This window comes from Nannospalax galili, unplaced genomic scaffold (assembly GCF_000622305.1).
Source record: "Nannospalax galili isolate Female #2095 unplaced genomic scaffold, S.galili_v1.0 scaffold762, whole genome shotgun sequence".
Taxonomy (NCBI): Eukaryota; Metazoa; Chordata; class Mammalia; order Rodentia; family Spalacidae; genus Nannospalax; species Nannospalax galili.
Genome location: NW_008350126.1, coordinates 500,144 through 515,668, shown reverse-complemented (window position 1 = coordinate 515,668; position 15,525 = coordinate 500,144). Strand labels below are relative to the sequence as shown.

The 15,525-nt window shown below is 50.8% G+C and overlaps 2 protein-coding genes across 4 annotated transcripts in view; one reads left to right on the top strand and one right to left on the bottom strand.

Moving 5' to 3' along the window:
- The window catches only part of Cdhr2 (cadherin related family member 2), a 26,550-nt gene extending 24,449 nt beyond the window's left edge, over window positions 1–2,101 (top strand). The window contains exons 31-32 of one of the 2 annotated variants that reach the window (XM_008847313.3): window positions 41–55; window positions 1,862–2,101. In XM_008847313.3, coding sequence (XP_008845535.1) covers window positions 41–55; window positions 1,862–1,999 — 153 coding nt within the window. In that variant the 3' untranslated portion in view covers window positions 2,000–2,101. The remainder of the gene's footprint in view (window positions 1–40; window positions 56–1,861) is intronic. The other variant, XM_017801726.2, reaches the window with a different exon arrangement.
- Window positions 2,102–2,121: 20 nt separating this feature from the next.
- Gprin1 (G protein regulated inducer of neurite outgrowth 1) overlaps window positions 2,122–15,525 on the bottom strand; it is a 14,475-nt gene continuing 1,071 nt past the window's right edge. Inside the window, exons 1-2 of one of the 2 annotated variants that reach the window (XM_008847312.2) lie at window positions 6,729–6,749; window positions 2,122–6,094 (exon numbers count right to left, since the gene is read on the bottom strand). In XM_008847312.2, the coding sequence (XP_008845534.1) occupies window positions 3,112–6,051 (2,940 nt within the window). In that variant the 5' untranslated portion in view covers window positions 6,052–6,094; window positions 6,729–6,749 and the 3' untranslated portion in view covers window positions 2,122–3,111. Of the gene's footprint in view, window positions 6,095–6,728; window positions 6,750–15,525 lie in introns of those variants that run through there. The other variant, XM_008847311.2, reaches the window with a different exon arrangement.

Genomic DNA, 15,525 nt, shown 5'->3' with positions numbered 1-15,525 from the left:
GGAGGAGGAGGAGGGGGAGGAGGAAGAAGGGGAGGGGGAGGAGGAGAAGGAGTCGGTGGCAGCGGCAGAAGCAGAAGCAGAAGCAGGAGGCACTGAAAAAACCCCTAGTACAGGGGGGTAGGAATGCAGCTTAATGGTAGAATACTTGATGAGACCCCGGGTTCAGTCCCCAGCACTACCAACAAAACAAAAACAACACCACCCCCCAAAAAAGGCAAAATAATAACATCTGGCACAAAGCAAGTATTCAGCTCTCTGAGGCCCGCTTAGCTGCATGGGTCTCAGTTCCTTGGACCCGATTCTTTCCTGTGTGCGCGTGCATGAGCGTGGTGTGTGTGTGTGTGTGTGTGTGTGTGTGTGTGTGTGTGTGTGTCTTTAAGACTGTCTTCCTGTAGCCCCAGCTGGCATGGAACTTACTGTGTAGACCAGGCTGGCCTCAATCCCATTGAGATCCACATGCCTCTGTCTTCTGTGTGCTGTGATTAAAGGGGTGCACCACCCGCCCAGCTGAGAGAAGAGATACTATGCATCATCACCCTATCCAGTTCCTCTGGGTCAAGCTCACCTGGCCCCCAGCCTGCCATCACACTACAGTTCTTATTTGCCTTTGAGTACTTACTGCTTGGACAGGATGGGTCAACCAAAGCTTCTCTTGGGCTTTACAGGGGCCCAAGTGTCTCACGATGCAGTCTGGTATAGAGGCCTCTCTGTGGGCCCTCAAGGATGGGGGTCATGAACAGCAAGCCAGTCAGCCCATGTGTGGCTCATCTCTGTGTGAATGTGGTTTGGTTTGTGGGATGGGAAAGGACAGCTCTGAAGGAAGAGTCTAGAAAGGGGATGTGGCTGGCTGGGGGACAGGTAGAGGTTTTCCCTACCCATCCCTGAGTGCCATGACAATTTGTTAACAACTAAGAGACCACCCAATCCCACTTTGCCAAGCAATCGACAGGAACACTGAGCAGAGTGCTGACTAGCTCAACATTAGGTAACCTGCAGGGCAGGAGCAGACCAGAAGTCTGGTCTCTGGGCTCAGAGTTGGTAACAAGGGCTCTATAGAACACAGACAGACCATTAAACTTTGGGAGCACTCATAGGTTCCACTGTTTACCAGGGATGATAACATCCCCAGGCCAGAAGCCCTTATAGTATCCAGGGGAGGGCAGTGGTGGCTGGGGCTCTTGCCCTTCTCTGGGTGGGGGTCGGGAGTGTCTCTGCAGCAGAGTAATTGAGCTCAGTGGTCTGGCCCTCCCATAGGAAGTTGTATGTGTGAGTGGTGTGGAGGGGGGCATGTCACATAAGGGAGGGAAGAGAAAGGAAAGCAGAGATGTATCAGCGTGTCATGATAAAGTGCACATGGGATCCTAGACAACACTTCTGAAGGTGGCAGGAGATGCCAAATTCAACCAGGAGCAGTGTTGTACCATGGACAGGCTTTAACACCACAAGAATGCTTGGCCAACCCTTGCTCTGAAGGGTTCTCTGGGCTTTGGTTCTACCTCTCTCAAGGGAGGGTTCTATGGGTGTGTTTCAGGGAATGGAAGGACCTTGTCCAACATGGGGCCTGCTCTGGGTAGCAGGAACTTTGATAAGTTGCTCTTTGGCATAGGGCTGGGCAGAATGCCAGAATGGTGCTCTGGCAGGGAGGGACAAGGGCCAAAAATGACTTCCTAGGCCCATCTCACCTGCACCACCCTGGCCATGGCTGACTCTGGGGCACAGGAGACTGCGGGGGTGGGGTAGGGGGACTGATTGATTAAACTCCAGCCAAGAAGCCATCTGGTGATGGGCTTGAAAACTCATCCACTCTCCCAGGATCCGGGGAGAGCACTCCATCTTCACCCTTCCCTCCCTCTCTCCCCAGGAGCCTCCAGGACGCAGCAGCATATCCAAGCAGGAGCCAGACCCTCTGAGTGCAGTGGTCTCAGGAAGGAAGGCAGGCAGAAGTAAAAAGGAGGACTTGTCCTTCACCAACTCCAGCCTGAACACCACAGATCTGTAGTGGAGACCCTCATTCTTCTTTCCCATCTGGGAAGATACCCTCAAACCCAAACTGTACCACCTGACCCTCCCCAAATATAATATATGCTTGCTTTGCCCCCAACTTTCAATCACAGACAAGGGTTGGGGGAAAGGTTTTTTATTACCAATGTGTACTGGGACAGTTTGTAGCCAAAAACTGAGGCTAGAGGGAATGGGGACCAGGGCACTGAGTGGTTACAAGGGACTCACAGCACAAAGAGGACAAGGAGGGGGGCGTTGGGGAGACTTTTAAAAGACAACTGTGGGTGTCAAATAAGCTCTCCACCCTGTCCCCAACACCCAAGACCAGCTGTCACCCAGGCAGCCAGCAGCCTGAGATCTTCCATGAGTCTGACTATGACCTCCAGTCCTGACTGAGACCCTCTGACCTTTTTGTGACTCTCTCTTCTCAGCTGAGCCCCAGGACACTCCTAGCCTTTGGCCTTTATGGGAACTGTGAAAGGTGACTGGGTGGGAGAGGAGATAGGGCTAGGGCCCTGGGCTAGGTGGGAAGCGACTGGAATGGGGAAGGATCACCAACAGTATGCAAGAGTTGCCCTGGCCACGGGCTGGCAGTGTGTGGAGACGATTCATTGCTCACCGTTTAGAGACTCACCCGGGCTGCCCTGGGCCTCCCATTCGGAGCTTTTGAATCTGGTGGTCTCAACACCAATCCTGGCACATGTGGAGAAACACTTAAAGATGTGCATGCAGTCTTTTTCCAGTTCTGGCGACCTGACCCCAACAGAGGCCTCAAAGCACCATTCTGGCCACCTCAGGAGCCTGTCTCAGCTCTAGGGGAGAGGAGGGATGGGAGCAGGTCCCTGTGCTCAGGGTATTACCCGAGGAAGTAAAGGGCTGTGAGGACACGGGGGTGTCAGGGCTGGGTTTGTGGGCTCATGGCACAAGGGGATTGGGTAGAGGAGGTTCATCAGTGCTTGGAAAGAGGACTGGAAAGAAGCCCCTAGAGACTGCCCACTCCTTGGAGGCCTGACACATTTCGGGGTGGGAGTGGGGGTGGCTTTTAGGGGCCTGGCGTCAAGAAAGGAGCCTGAGAAGGTTGAAAACCCGGGCCTACAAAATGGGGACAGATCACTCGGCGGTGGGTCCTGCCCGTGAGCAGCATCGCGGCCGGCGCACACTCTGCAGTAATGCGCGGAACAGACCTGGTGGGCGCTTGGCGGCTCCATCCGCCGGCGCCGCACGCACGGAGCCAGCCCGGCCGGGACCCCCGCGGGCTGCGGGTGGCGGCGCCGGCGCCCCTTGGCGGCCGTGCTCCTCTATCTGGCGCTCCAGATGCTTCTGGATAGCCATGCCCAGCACCTCCACCTCCATGGATGCACCGTACACCTCCCAGGTCATGCCCTTCTCGTCCCAGCTAACGTCGCGCACCGGCTCCGCGGCCTCCTGGGGTGCCATGGCGGCCGCCAGGACCGAGCCGGGTCGCACCCGCACCTCGGGGAAGGCGGGCGGGGCGGCGGGCGGGGCGGCGGCTTGCGGCGTCATGGGCCCGGTGGCCACGGAGCGCATCTCCGCTGCGCCCAGAGATACCTGTAGGCCCGCGTCCCGGCGCGAGGGCGGCCCGGGCGCGGGGCTGGGCGCCCGTGGCGCCGCCTGGAAGCTGAAGGCCAGGCCTCCCGCACCGTCTTGCGGAGACATGGGGCTCACTGCTACCGAGACGCAGGCCTGCGCGCCCGCCTGGGTGCCCGCGTCCTCGCGCGGCGGCGGAGCGTCCGCGTCCCACGACGGTGCCTTGGTGAAGTTGTCACGAGTCCGTGGCCCTGGCGCTGCAACCTCCGCGCCGGGACTTTTCAGAGCCGCAGCGGCCGCCGAGTCTTTCTGGCCGAGGCTGGAGACCTCAGTGCTGGCGGAGTGCACTGGCTCAGTAAGGGCCCGGCTCCTGGCATCCCCCGGAGACAGGGCTGAGCTGCACGGTTTACCATCTGATTGCCGGAAAGAGGACCCGGTCTTCTCCAGAGACAGAGGGGCCATCTTCCCTGAGATCTGGGACTCTGTTTTTCTTGGAGATGGAGATGCAGAGTCGGACTTCCCCAGGAACACAGGCTCCACCTCTCCAGGCGCAGGAGGGTCGGCTTTTCCTGAGGGATCCACTTTCCCAGGGGCCTGTGACTGCTCCTTTTGAGAAGGCAGTGCCTCCACTTTTCCGGAGGATGTGGCACCATGCTGCCCAGGAGGCTGGGTTTCTGCCTTTGCACCAGTCATGGGCTCAGCACTCCCTAAGGCCCTGGCTTCCACCTTTGTGGAGTTCACAGGATTATTCTTCTCTGGAGACAGAGAATCCACCTTTACAGATGGAATGCCTTCAGCTTTTCCAGAGGCCATGAGATCCACTTTCCCTGGGGATACCAAGACTGATTTTCCTGAAGTTGTTGGGGCCACTTTTCCTAAAGACATGGAGTCCACTTCTCCAAAGACAGCAGTTTCTGCTTTTCCTCTACCCGCAGAACCCACTTTGCTTGAGGCTAGGGCATCAGCCTTCTCTGAGGCTGTGGGACCTGCCTTCTCCAAAGACTGTGTGCCTCCTTTCCCCTCAGTCACTGCATCAGCTTTTGCTGCAGACAGGGATCCCCATGTCCCCAGAGACCTGGGGTCCCCTGGACTTGAAGACACAGGGTCTGTTTTTGCTGAAGACTCAGGATTTACTTTTGCAGATGTTTTTATGTCTCCCATGGTGGTGGGATGGTCCACCCTTATAGAGGGCACTGGGTCCTCTTTTCCTGAGGAAAGGGCTTCTGTCTTTCCCACAGACACATGTTCTGCCTGTTGAGAAGACAAGTGTTCTGGTTTCACTGAGGACACGGGATCCACCTTTCCCAAGGAAACTGGGTCCACCCAGCCTGGAGGTCCTGTACTTTTCACAGATGTGGGCCCTGTCTTTCCTGAAAGCACACAATCCACCTGTCTAGCAGATAGTGTTTCTGTAATTCTCACAGACTCAGACCCATCCTCTCCTGAGGAGGCTGGGTCCATCTTTCTAGGAAACTGAGGGTTCTCTTTTGCAGAGGACGAAATTTCTGCATTTCCCATAGATGCAGGATCTGCCATTCCCGAACATGCAGGATTCACACTTTTGGAGGAAGCAGGAGCCACTGTTCTTGAGGTTACAAGCTCTGTCTTGCCTGATGATCCTGGAGTTAGCTTTCCCAAAAACCCAGGCACTGTCTTTTTTGTGGATGCAGAATCTGTGCCTTCCAAGGACACAGGCTCTGTCTTTCCTGAGGGCTCAGTATCTTTCTTTCCCAAGGAAATAAGATCCCCCTCTCCTGTGGATACAGGGCCTACCATTTCTAAGGATATAGGGTGCTCTTTTCTGGAACACTTGGGCTCCTCCTTTGTTAGGAATACTGTATCCATCTTGCTGGAGTGCACTGGATCTACTCTTCCCAAGGACCCAGGATCGCCTTTCTTTGGAGTCATGAGATCTATCCTCCCAATAGCCACAGGCTCCCCCTTTCCACAGACTGCAGGCTCTGCCTTTTCTGTTAGCATGGGATCTTCCTTCCTCAAGGACCCAGCCCCTTCCATTCCTGTGGAAGTAGAATCTGCTTGCTTTAAGGGGTTGGAATCTATCTTCTCTAAGAATGTAGGATTTTTGTTCTCTGAGGATAGAGAAACAGCTTTTGCTGAGGACACAGGCTCAGGCTTCCCAGACAAGGTGGTTTCTGAGGTTCCTGAGATCAAAGCTCCATGTGCCCTGACTGTCTCCTTGGTAGTTGCCCCTGGGGGAGAGGTGCAGGTAGGAGAGGGGCAGGCTAAGCTCCCAGCAGGGCTCTCAGAGCAGGAGGCCCCTTCCCCAGCTCCGCTGGGGCTGCTGTGTCGAGAGTCCATGCCTAGGCTTTGGTCAAGGGGATGCCTTGTGGGTGTAGGGCTGGCCTTTGTTGGGGAGCAGCAGTCCCTCATGGCCGGGCCTTCAGTGCCCAGGCTTCCATCCTGTGGGCAGCAGAGGCGTCTTGGGAGGCTGGAGTCCGTCTGAAGCAGCTGGAGCCAGGCTGGGTCTTCAGTACTGCCCATCTGCCCTCACAGCCATGCTTGAACCCAAGGCAGTGGTCTGGTTCTGAAACAGAGCAGATTCAGACTTAGGAGACACTCCAGGGGAAACAGCCTGGCCATGTTCAGGCTCCTCACTGGCTTCTTTATCCCTGTCTGGTTCCCTCTTGTCAAGAAGGTCTCAGCTAAAAACACAAACCCAACCTGATCACTGCTCTGCTTCATCATACCCAGTACCTCTCTGCATAAGATTCCTTTTTTTTTTTTGGTCTTTTTGAGACAGGGTCTCCCTGTAGCCCCAGCTGTCCTAGAACTCACTCTGTAGACCAGGCTGGCCTTGAACTCACAGAGATCCGCCTGTCTCTGCCTCCCGAGTGCTGGAATTAAAGGCGTGTGCCACCATGCCTGGCTAAGATTTCTTAAAATGCCATTTAAGGGGCTGGAGAGATGGCTCAGCGGTTAAGAACACTGACTGTTCTTGCAGAAGACCTGGGTTCGAATCCCAGCACCCACATGGCAGCTAACGACTGTCTGTAACTCCAGTTCCAGGGGATCCAACAGCCTCTCTGTCTTCCTTGGGCATTGCGTGACACAGGTGCACTTATTTACATGCAGGCAATACATGCATACACATAAAATAAAATCAATTAATAAAATATTTTTTTAATGCCATTTAAGAAACCAGATGTGATAGTACATACCTATAATTCCAGCACTTGGGAGGCCAAGGCAGGAGAATTTCCAATTTGAAGCTAAGCTGGGCTACATAATGAGATCTTGCCTCAAAAAAGAAAACAAAAAAACACCAAGACACTTCACAACTGGACCACAGTCTAACCTTTCAACTTTACTACCCTCTCCCCACCCTTGTCAGCTCCATCTCATGCAACATGCTCCCAGAAGTGCTATATTTGTTCTTAGGCAAAGGGCTGCAAACTCTGGGGTCATTGGTCCAGATGGTTTCATTTAAATGAGGGAAGCAGGTTGCATATAAAACAAGAGGGAGTGGTGGGACTATGACAAATCCACAGAGTGCATGCCACTCTTGTTGAAGAGCAGCCAGTGCTGCCCTGGAGAAATGAAACCTGGGAGCACCAATTCTTCTAGTGTTTTAAGTGGGAAACCCAGAGTTTGAGGTAAAATATGCTAATTAATTCAAGATTTAAATAAAACGCAAAACACTATGTGGGCCTAAGAAAACATGTCTGTAGGCCACCAGTTTATGTCTGTGTAGGCCCTGGGGAACTGTGAATGGTCTGTCAAGGAAACAACATAATTCAAAGATTGCTCTGGGATGGTGTGGCAAATGGACTGAAGGAGAGGAGATGGCCAAGACCTATGAGGAGGCCACTCAACCTCTCATTCAAGTGATCCTTCATTCATTCTCGTAGCCTCTTCTATGCAATGGGCCCTGAGCAGCTGTGGCGAACTAGGTGGGAGACAGCATTTGGGAGTCCTTCATGTGAGTCCTGTAGGTGGAACTGAGATCTGAAAAACTGATGGGAGGCAACTGGCTGTAGTGGAGGAACAGTGAGGGTGGCCTGCAGGATACTGGGTAGGGTGGGAATTGCTGGGCTGGAGATCTGGGAGAAGGAGCCCTGTTTGGATGAGCTGAATTTGTGATGTCTGGAGAATATTTGGGAAGTGGGATCCAGCAGGCAGATGGATCTAGGAGAACCTGTTTCATTACTCACTCAGCAGCCAGAATGAGCACAGCTTATGGTTTCCCTTCATGCCTGCTCCAAAACTGTCTCCCTCATCCTCAGGCTAGAATCCCTAGACTCCCTTTGATTTTTATGCCCCATGAGCCATTCATTAGCAAAACACAATGAATCTACCTTGAATGTATCTCCAGAATCTGGCCTCCACACTGACTAAACTACCATTTCTCATCTGGCTTACTCAGCATTTCCCCTCATCAATGTGATTTATTCTTTATTTTATTTTCACTTTTTATGTGTATGAGTGTATTGCCTGCATGTATGTAAGTGCACTCATGTCATGTCATGCAGTGTCCGTGGAGGCCAGAAGAGGGAGGTGGATCTCCTGGAACTGGAGTTATAGATGGTTGTTAGTTGCCATGTGGATGCTGGGATTCAAACCCGGGTCTTCTGCAAGAACAGCCAGTGCTCTTAATTGCTGAGCCACCTCTCCAGCCTCCTTACTGAGTTTTTATCCAGAATACTTGTCACTGTCTGATGTATCATATGTATTTGTTCACTGTTTCTGGTTTGCTTCTCTCAATAGAATGCTATGGTGTCATTGTCAGGCGTGGTGGCACATGCCTTTAATTCCAGAACTTGGGAGGCAGAGGCAGGTGGATCTTTGAGAGTTCAAGGACAGCCTGGTCTACATAGTGAGTTCCAGGACAGCTGGGGCTGCAGGGAGACCCTGTCTCAAAAAGACCAGAAAAAAATAAGAAAAAAAAAGAATGCTATGGTGTTGCACACCTGTAATCCCAGAGCTTTGGAGACAAAAGCAGAAGGATCTTATATTTGAGGCCAGCCTGACTACATAGCAAGACACTGTCTCAAAACAAATCACACACACACACACACACACACACACACACACACACACATCAAACCAAACCAAACCAAACCAAAAAAAGAAACCCAAACCAAGAAAACCCAGTTCTAAGAGAGAGGGGACTTTGTTCTCTCATTTGTGCACCTCAAAGTTAAGAACAATGCCTGGCATGCACACAGTAAGCTCCTGACAAATACTAGTCACCAGTCACAGGAAGACTGAATGATCTTCCTAACATCTAACTATGCTACTCCTAGACCCAAACTCTCCTTATTTTTGTTGGGAAATTGAATTGGCTGTAATCAATGAAATCTAAATATTTGTCAATTTCTACCTAAATTTATAATGCACATAGCATTTAAGCCAGCAAGGCTCCTTCCAGGAGTGTTCCTGAAGACAGACTGATGATACAATAGGACATGAGAAGACCTGGTGATGAGAAAATCAAGAAGAGATGGGGAAATGTGAGATAACCACATGGACTGTCCCAGACACTAGAATGTGTAATGATGAAGAGAGATGCCCAAGCTAAGCCAAGGGAGAAAAGACACCTAGGGAGGTACAGGATTCCAAGCATATGGCCAACGAAAGCATGCACACATTTATGGGTTTATTTATAGGCAGAAAGTTCCAGAATAAAATTTCATGAAACTTTCATGGAGAAGATTGGGGATCTGAGGGTGGAAGAGACTTTTCTTTGTAAACCCCTTTGTGATGTCTGAATTTGGGTTGCATGTGAACACAGTACAGACGTGTGGCATAACAATGGATCTATGTCCTGAGAAATATGTATTGCCAGTGGTCTTGTTGTTGCTTGAATATCACACAGTGGACTTAACACAGATCTAAATGGTGTGGGTCAATGACTCACTGCAGCCTCTTAATTGCATTAAGAGGCTTAGTAAACATGAGATGCTGCTGGGTAATGTAGCATTACTGTTTATAGTCAACTTTTTTGTTAATAAACAGGACTTCGCTCTAAAATAATAACAAAGAGCTCTAACCTAGCATGTGCAAGGCTCTGGGTTCAATCTCCAGTACCACAAGAAAACAACAACAAAGTAACAATACCAGTATCATACAGTAGATCCCTAGCCAGCAATACACTGTCTATAGTCATTGTCAAGTGTCATTTGGTGTGAGTTATATATCCTCTACTTCTAATAGAACCTGTAACACAGTAGGTTTGTCTATACTAGCATTACCACAAATGTGTGAGAAATGCATTGTGCTAAGACATTATGATGGTGATAGTCATTCTCTGCTTCATTTTCATCCTAGGGCACCACTGTCATGCATGGCTGTACCTTTAAAACAAAAACAAAAACAGGAAAATGAAACCTTTATTGGTTCTGTGTTACTTCTGCTGTTAAATCCATTTCTTTAATATGCTTCTAGGCATCTATAAAGCCACTTGCCTCCCTGCTTCCTGGTGTTTATCTTTTATTACTACCACCCCCAAAGCATGCACGCGCGCGCGCGCACACACACACACACACACACACACACACACAGTGTGACCTCTTTTGTGCAGCCACAGCTTTGGGTTCTCTTCCTTCTCAGCATCCACACACCCTCTGCTGGGGGAATCTTAGCCAGACTATGACTTATTAAGATTTTCGTTCTCAGCTTGAATGATCTCTCCTCTAATAAGCCTTCTTTGTCTACTAGCTTCTTCTGGAGTTCCATGGCCCCTGGCTCTTTCCCTAACCTGGCTTTGGTCACTTTGCATGTAGTCAGTTTAACCTCTGAGTCCCTGACTAGACTTCAGATTCTTTTTCTTTCTTTTTGAGACAGGGACTCCCTATAGCCTCAGCTGACTTAGACAACCTGCTATTTAGACCAGGACGGCCTCAATTCACCTGCTTCTGTCTTAAAGGTATGTGCCACTGGGTATGAGCCCAGTCCTACTTAAGGTTCTTGATGGGTCTCAACTGATACTGTTCACTACTGGGCCCCCTAAATCTCAAGTCTGAGATTTGGGGGATGGTAGTCATCACTAGGATGGGGACACAGGAGGAAGAACAGTTTTGCAGAGGATAATAGGGTCTTGGGTTTTGGAGAGTTGGGACTTAGGTACCTCTGAAACTTATGATGGCTATGCAAGAGTCAAGTGAGACAAAGGTCTGAAGCATAGGAGAAATTTGGTTGAATTCTTAGATCTGGTTTGCATCAGCATACAAATGAAGAAGTGAAAGGTCACTGGCCTGCAGGGGTCAGACAGGCATCAGACTTGTATAGTATGGGTGGGTTCTGTCTCCATTTTTTGCCTTTTGATAGTGATACAGGCAGAAACAATTCTTTTTTTCTCCCATAAGAAAAAACAATAGAACAAGGGAGATGACTAAAGACTCCTGGCATCCTTAAGTGAGGGAGATAGGAGGAAGTGGTGAAAACTGTGGCAAACAGAGAACACTGAGCCTTAGAAGGAGGTTCCCAGTTCAGTTCCCAGACTGCACCTAGTTTCCGCCACTGTGGTAAACGGGAACACATCCACTAACACAACCCTTACTGGGCATCTCTGCAACACTGTAGGCACTGTTCTTGGTGTTGGGGATAAGCAGAGTGTGTAATGTGTGGTTCCTGATCTCCAGGTGCAGAAAGACTGGGGAGAGGGTAATAAGCTAGGAGCAAATAAATGATGTCATTTCTGATATGAGATGCTGTGAAGACAAAGGAGGGGGCAGCTGGTTTGGACATGTGGTCAAGAAAGGTCCCTCTGAAGAGGTCAACATTTGAGCCAGCCATGAAAAGGCCAGAGGCTGTAGTAGAAAAGTAGAGCTAGGATCAGAAAGGGAGAAAGCGGGAGGGGGAGGCCATGGCAGCCAACTACACAGGGCCCTGGGGGCAGGCAGCAGGGGCTTTTCCTTTTACTAATGGTACTAAAAACACTAATGTGTTTTAAGCAGGAAGTGAGTGTGGCTTTTGTGTGATCAGGTCCCTTACTTCAGAGCAGTCACAAATTTGGATTTTCTATATTTTAAATATTGGCTCATTTTTTTGCATACCTTGAAGGCCAAACAAAACAACTGTACAGGTCAGTCTGTGATCTGTCTTACCCTTGGGCTGTGGAAAAGGCTGTTATAAGCCAGAGTGACTGGGCAGATGGGAAAGAGAAAGAGCCCAGGTCCCAGTGAAGACCAAGCTCTGTTTACCAAATATAACTCAGTTCCTCCTTCAAAAAATAGGAATCCAACAATTACCTGGCCAACATACAGGGAGGAAGGCACAGCTGACAGGAGTCAGAAAAGTCTATAGGAGGAGTGCTCTGAATCCCCACTACCCCTCATTTCACACTGACTACCTAGCCCTGGGGTGTCCACATACCAGCTCTTGCCTCCTTCCTGTGGCCTGGGCAGGAAGTACAGATAGTTCACTATTTACCAGCTGTGACTTCAGGCAAGGCCCCTCTCACTAAAGACCCTGAAGAACCCACTTACTGCCTCCCTCCCTACCAGGCTTGTGAAAATTAAAGAAGATGAGGGGTGTGCATGGCTCTGCTCACTTTAGGGCCAGGCTGTGTATACAGAAAGCCTGTTTTTATCTACTCAGCCTGTCAGAGCCCAGCTGTGCTCCCAGGAGGGGGTGGGGGTTGGGGGCTGAGTCTGGAATGGTTGCAGCACAGACAGAAATCAGCAAAATTTGGCCTTAGGACATGCTTATTTGGCCTAGAGTGCTAACAAATTATTTTGATCTCTCTCTCTCTCTCTCTCTCTCTCTCTCTCTCTCTCTCTCTCTCGCTCTCGCTCTCGCTCTCGCTCTCGCTCTCACTCTCTCTTCACACACGTGTCAGAGGTCAACTTTTTGGCCTAGAGTGCTAACAAATTATTTTGATATCTCTCTTTTTCTCTCCACACATGCCAGAGGTCAACCTTGGGTGTTGATCCTCCCAGTAACTGTCCACCTTGTTTTTAAGACAGTCTCTCTTTAGGACCTGGAGCTTACTGATTAGGCTATAAACAAAGCCCAGAGATCTGCCCATCTCTTCCTCCCCAGAGCTTTTTATGTGGGTACTGGGGACCAAACCTCCCTAGCCCCTTAAGTCAATTTTAAATAAAGGAGCAAACTAATCAACATTTAAAAATGAGAAGAGGTCATGTGAGAATCAGATGTCCAGATTATCTTGTCAAACTAAAATTTGCAGAGCAACAGTCGGCTGGAGCCAAGGGCTGCCTCCTTCTGTGGGCGTGGACTCTCCAATCAGTCACAATCCCCATCCCTCCTATGGTGTCCTGGCCTGACTGCCCACTGCCACTCACTGAGTTTGCATTTTTGTTTTTCTTACTGCCAGCCCCTCCTGGCCTATAGCTGTCTAAGTTTTGACCCTTTACCTACATGCCAATGAGGACAGGAACTGACCTTGCCCAAGTGCTTACTATGTGCAGAGCCTGTACACCTGTTGGGCGGTGACATGCTCCTATTTTCCAAAGGAGGAAGCAGAGAGTCTGGCAGGCAGGCAAGGCCAGATGTTAACATGCTCCATCTGCAAGTCTCCCTGGAAGAGGCTGGACCTCCCCGTTTCTAGCTCTAATTTCTCAGCTTCTGAGATGAGACTGGGTCTGGTATAGGGGACAGACAGTTTGGCTAGATGTAGGTCAAGTCTCAACTTAGTTGTTGACTTGTTCTGTAACTTTGGGTGAGTTTTTCTACTCTCTGAGTCCCAGTTTCCCATTCTAATGGCTCAGACACAAATGCCAAAGGATCTGCTGGGCCCTTCCTGGCTCAAGAGGAAGTCTCAATATCTTCCAGCCACTACTTTAAGACAGCCAGGCCTGGAACCTTACTTCCTCTCCCTTTACCCAACCACTAGAACAGACCTCTATGATGATTCCACTGCATGCTCAGTCCTGGGCTCAGCATGCAGACTCATTCCATCATCTAGACCCCACAATATCCTGAGGGGGGCTTTATTATTCAATTGCACAGATGAGGATACTGAAGTCAGGAGGAAAGATGACCAAGTGCATGAAGCTGAAGGGAGGAAGACTGAGGTCCAAAATCAGTTGTGTCTGAGCCCAAAGCCCAGGCTCTTCTTGGTCTATCAATCAGGATCTAGACACTAACACTTGGCTCTCTTCTCTATAAAAAAAAAAATCTCTCTCGCATGCACGCTCTCTCTCTGAGATCAAGCGAGCGAGCGAGCAAGTGAGCAAGAGAGAGAGAGAGAGAGAGAGAATATATGGGTGTGCATGTATGGAGGTTAGAGGACAACCTGAGGTGTCAGTCCATACCTTCCATTTTGCTTGGGGCAGGGTCTCTTGTTCATCTCTGTGCACACCAAGCTAAATGGCCCTTGAGTGCCTGGGGATTCTGTCTTGACCTGCCATTTCACAGCTGGACTGCTGGGATGACAGATGCAAGTGGGTTCTGAACTCAGTTCCAAACACTTGTGTTGCAAGCACATTCCTTTACACTTGGCTCTTAGAACCCCCTTCTTTTGGGCCAAAGAGCCTCCAAATCCTATAGGCTTCATAGGCAATAGCACCAGTGAGCATGCAGCAAGGAAGCCAATGTCCCTGCATCTACACACCTACCTGCAGGAACATGCACACCCTATGAACACATGGCTGCATACTTGGACATAAGTAGGTGTGTGATCCAGTGTAGGTAGCAGACTGAAATGACTGTGTAAGTGAATGGGCCGGCTCACCTGGTGTGCAAATGAGTAGATAAGACTGCCTGTGGAGGGCTGCCTTAGCTGAGGCCAGTCTGGGCCCAGGACCTGGTTCCTGTGTTCTATCTAGTCAAGAAAAGCTTGGCATGCATTTTCATAACTTGTGAGTGGAAAATGGCCTGTGTATTGGTGCCTCATGAGGGCCACTGGGACCCTGTGGGTGAGCACATCTGTGACCACATGGTCTTAGAGTCTCACCTTGGGAGAGCTGGCCTGGGCCTGCACATAGGCACTCCTGTTTGGCTCATAGGCAGAGCAGTCCTGTGAAGGCAGAGATACCTACCTAGCTAGCCTATCCTTTCTCTCTAGGATTTCTTGTCAGTCTGGTGCCATCTCTACACCCCCAGTTGGGGCCAGAGCTGCCAGCCACCTGCAAACATTCCTGCTATGGTAACAAGACTGACAAAGGCTTGTGTGTACCTGTGACTGTGACTGAAAATTCCAGTCTGCTGTCACTTGTCCCCTCATCACCCAGTGGCCTCACAGCAGCAAGCCCCCTACCTGTACTGCAGGGGAAGGAGTCTAGCAAAGAGCGACAGTCAGGTATTTGAGAAATAGCCCCCAAACTATCTGTCCCTCCACCAGTCTATAGGCGGGCAAGAATGGACATTCAAAGGTGTGCAGACTTGGGCTAGTGTAGGTATTGATGAGCAGCAAGTTAGGAGACAAAGCATGTATGTGATAGGGAGTATGAGCACACAGGTAACAACCCACTCTAGGGTGCAGGGGTGCAGAAGGAGCATGAGCACAAACAGGCCAGAGCAGGCAGGCTGCATGTCCGTTAGAGAGTATTGCTGAGTTGAGTATGCTGTGATCAAGGATGGCTGGTGTGAATGCGTAGTTGTGCCTACCCTCATTGGGTGCACTGGGTGGATGCACAGGTGGCAGTCGCTGTATGTATAGGTCTAATGGAATGGCCATGGGGCCCCAGGGCCATAGTGTGTGTGTGTGTGTGTGTGTGTGTGTGTGTGTGTGTGCGTGTGTGTTAGACCTGTGCCCCCCGCCCCCCACCCCGGGAATGAGATGTCCATGCCCTGAACGCGGTTTGTGACCACATCCAGGACTGTGTGCCACACTGGGTGTGTGACCGGGAGTAGAACAGCCGAGCTTGCCCCAGGGAGATGAATCAATGCGGGCGGCCCCCTCCCCCCGTGGCGGGAAGCGTCCCCTCCCGCACCGCGGTAAGGAACAAAGCGGCGGGCGGCGCCGAGGCGGGCACCGGGCGGCCTGCGCACCAGTCCCTGGGGCTCAGCCCGGGCAGTGGACCACGGTCCTGCCCGGCCCCACCCCGCCCC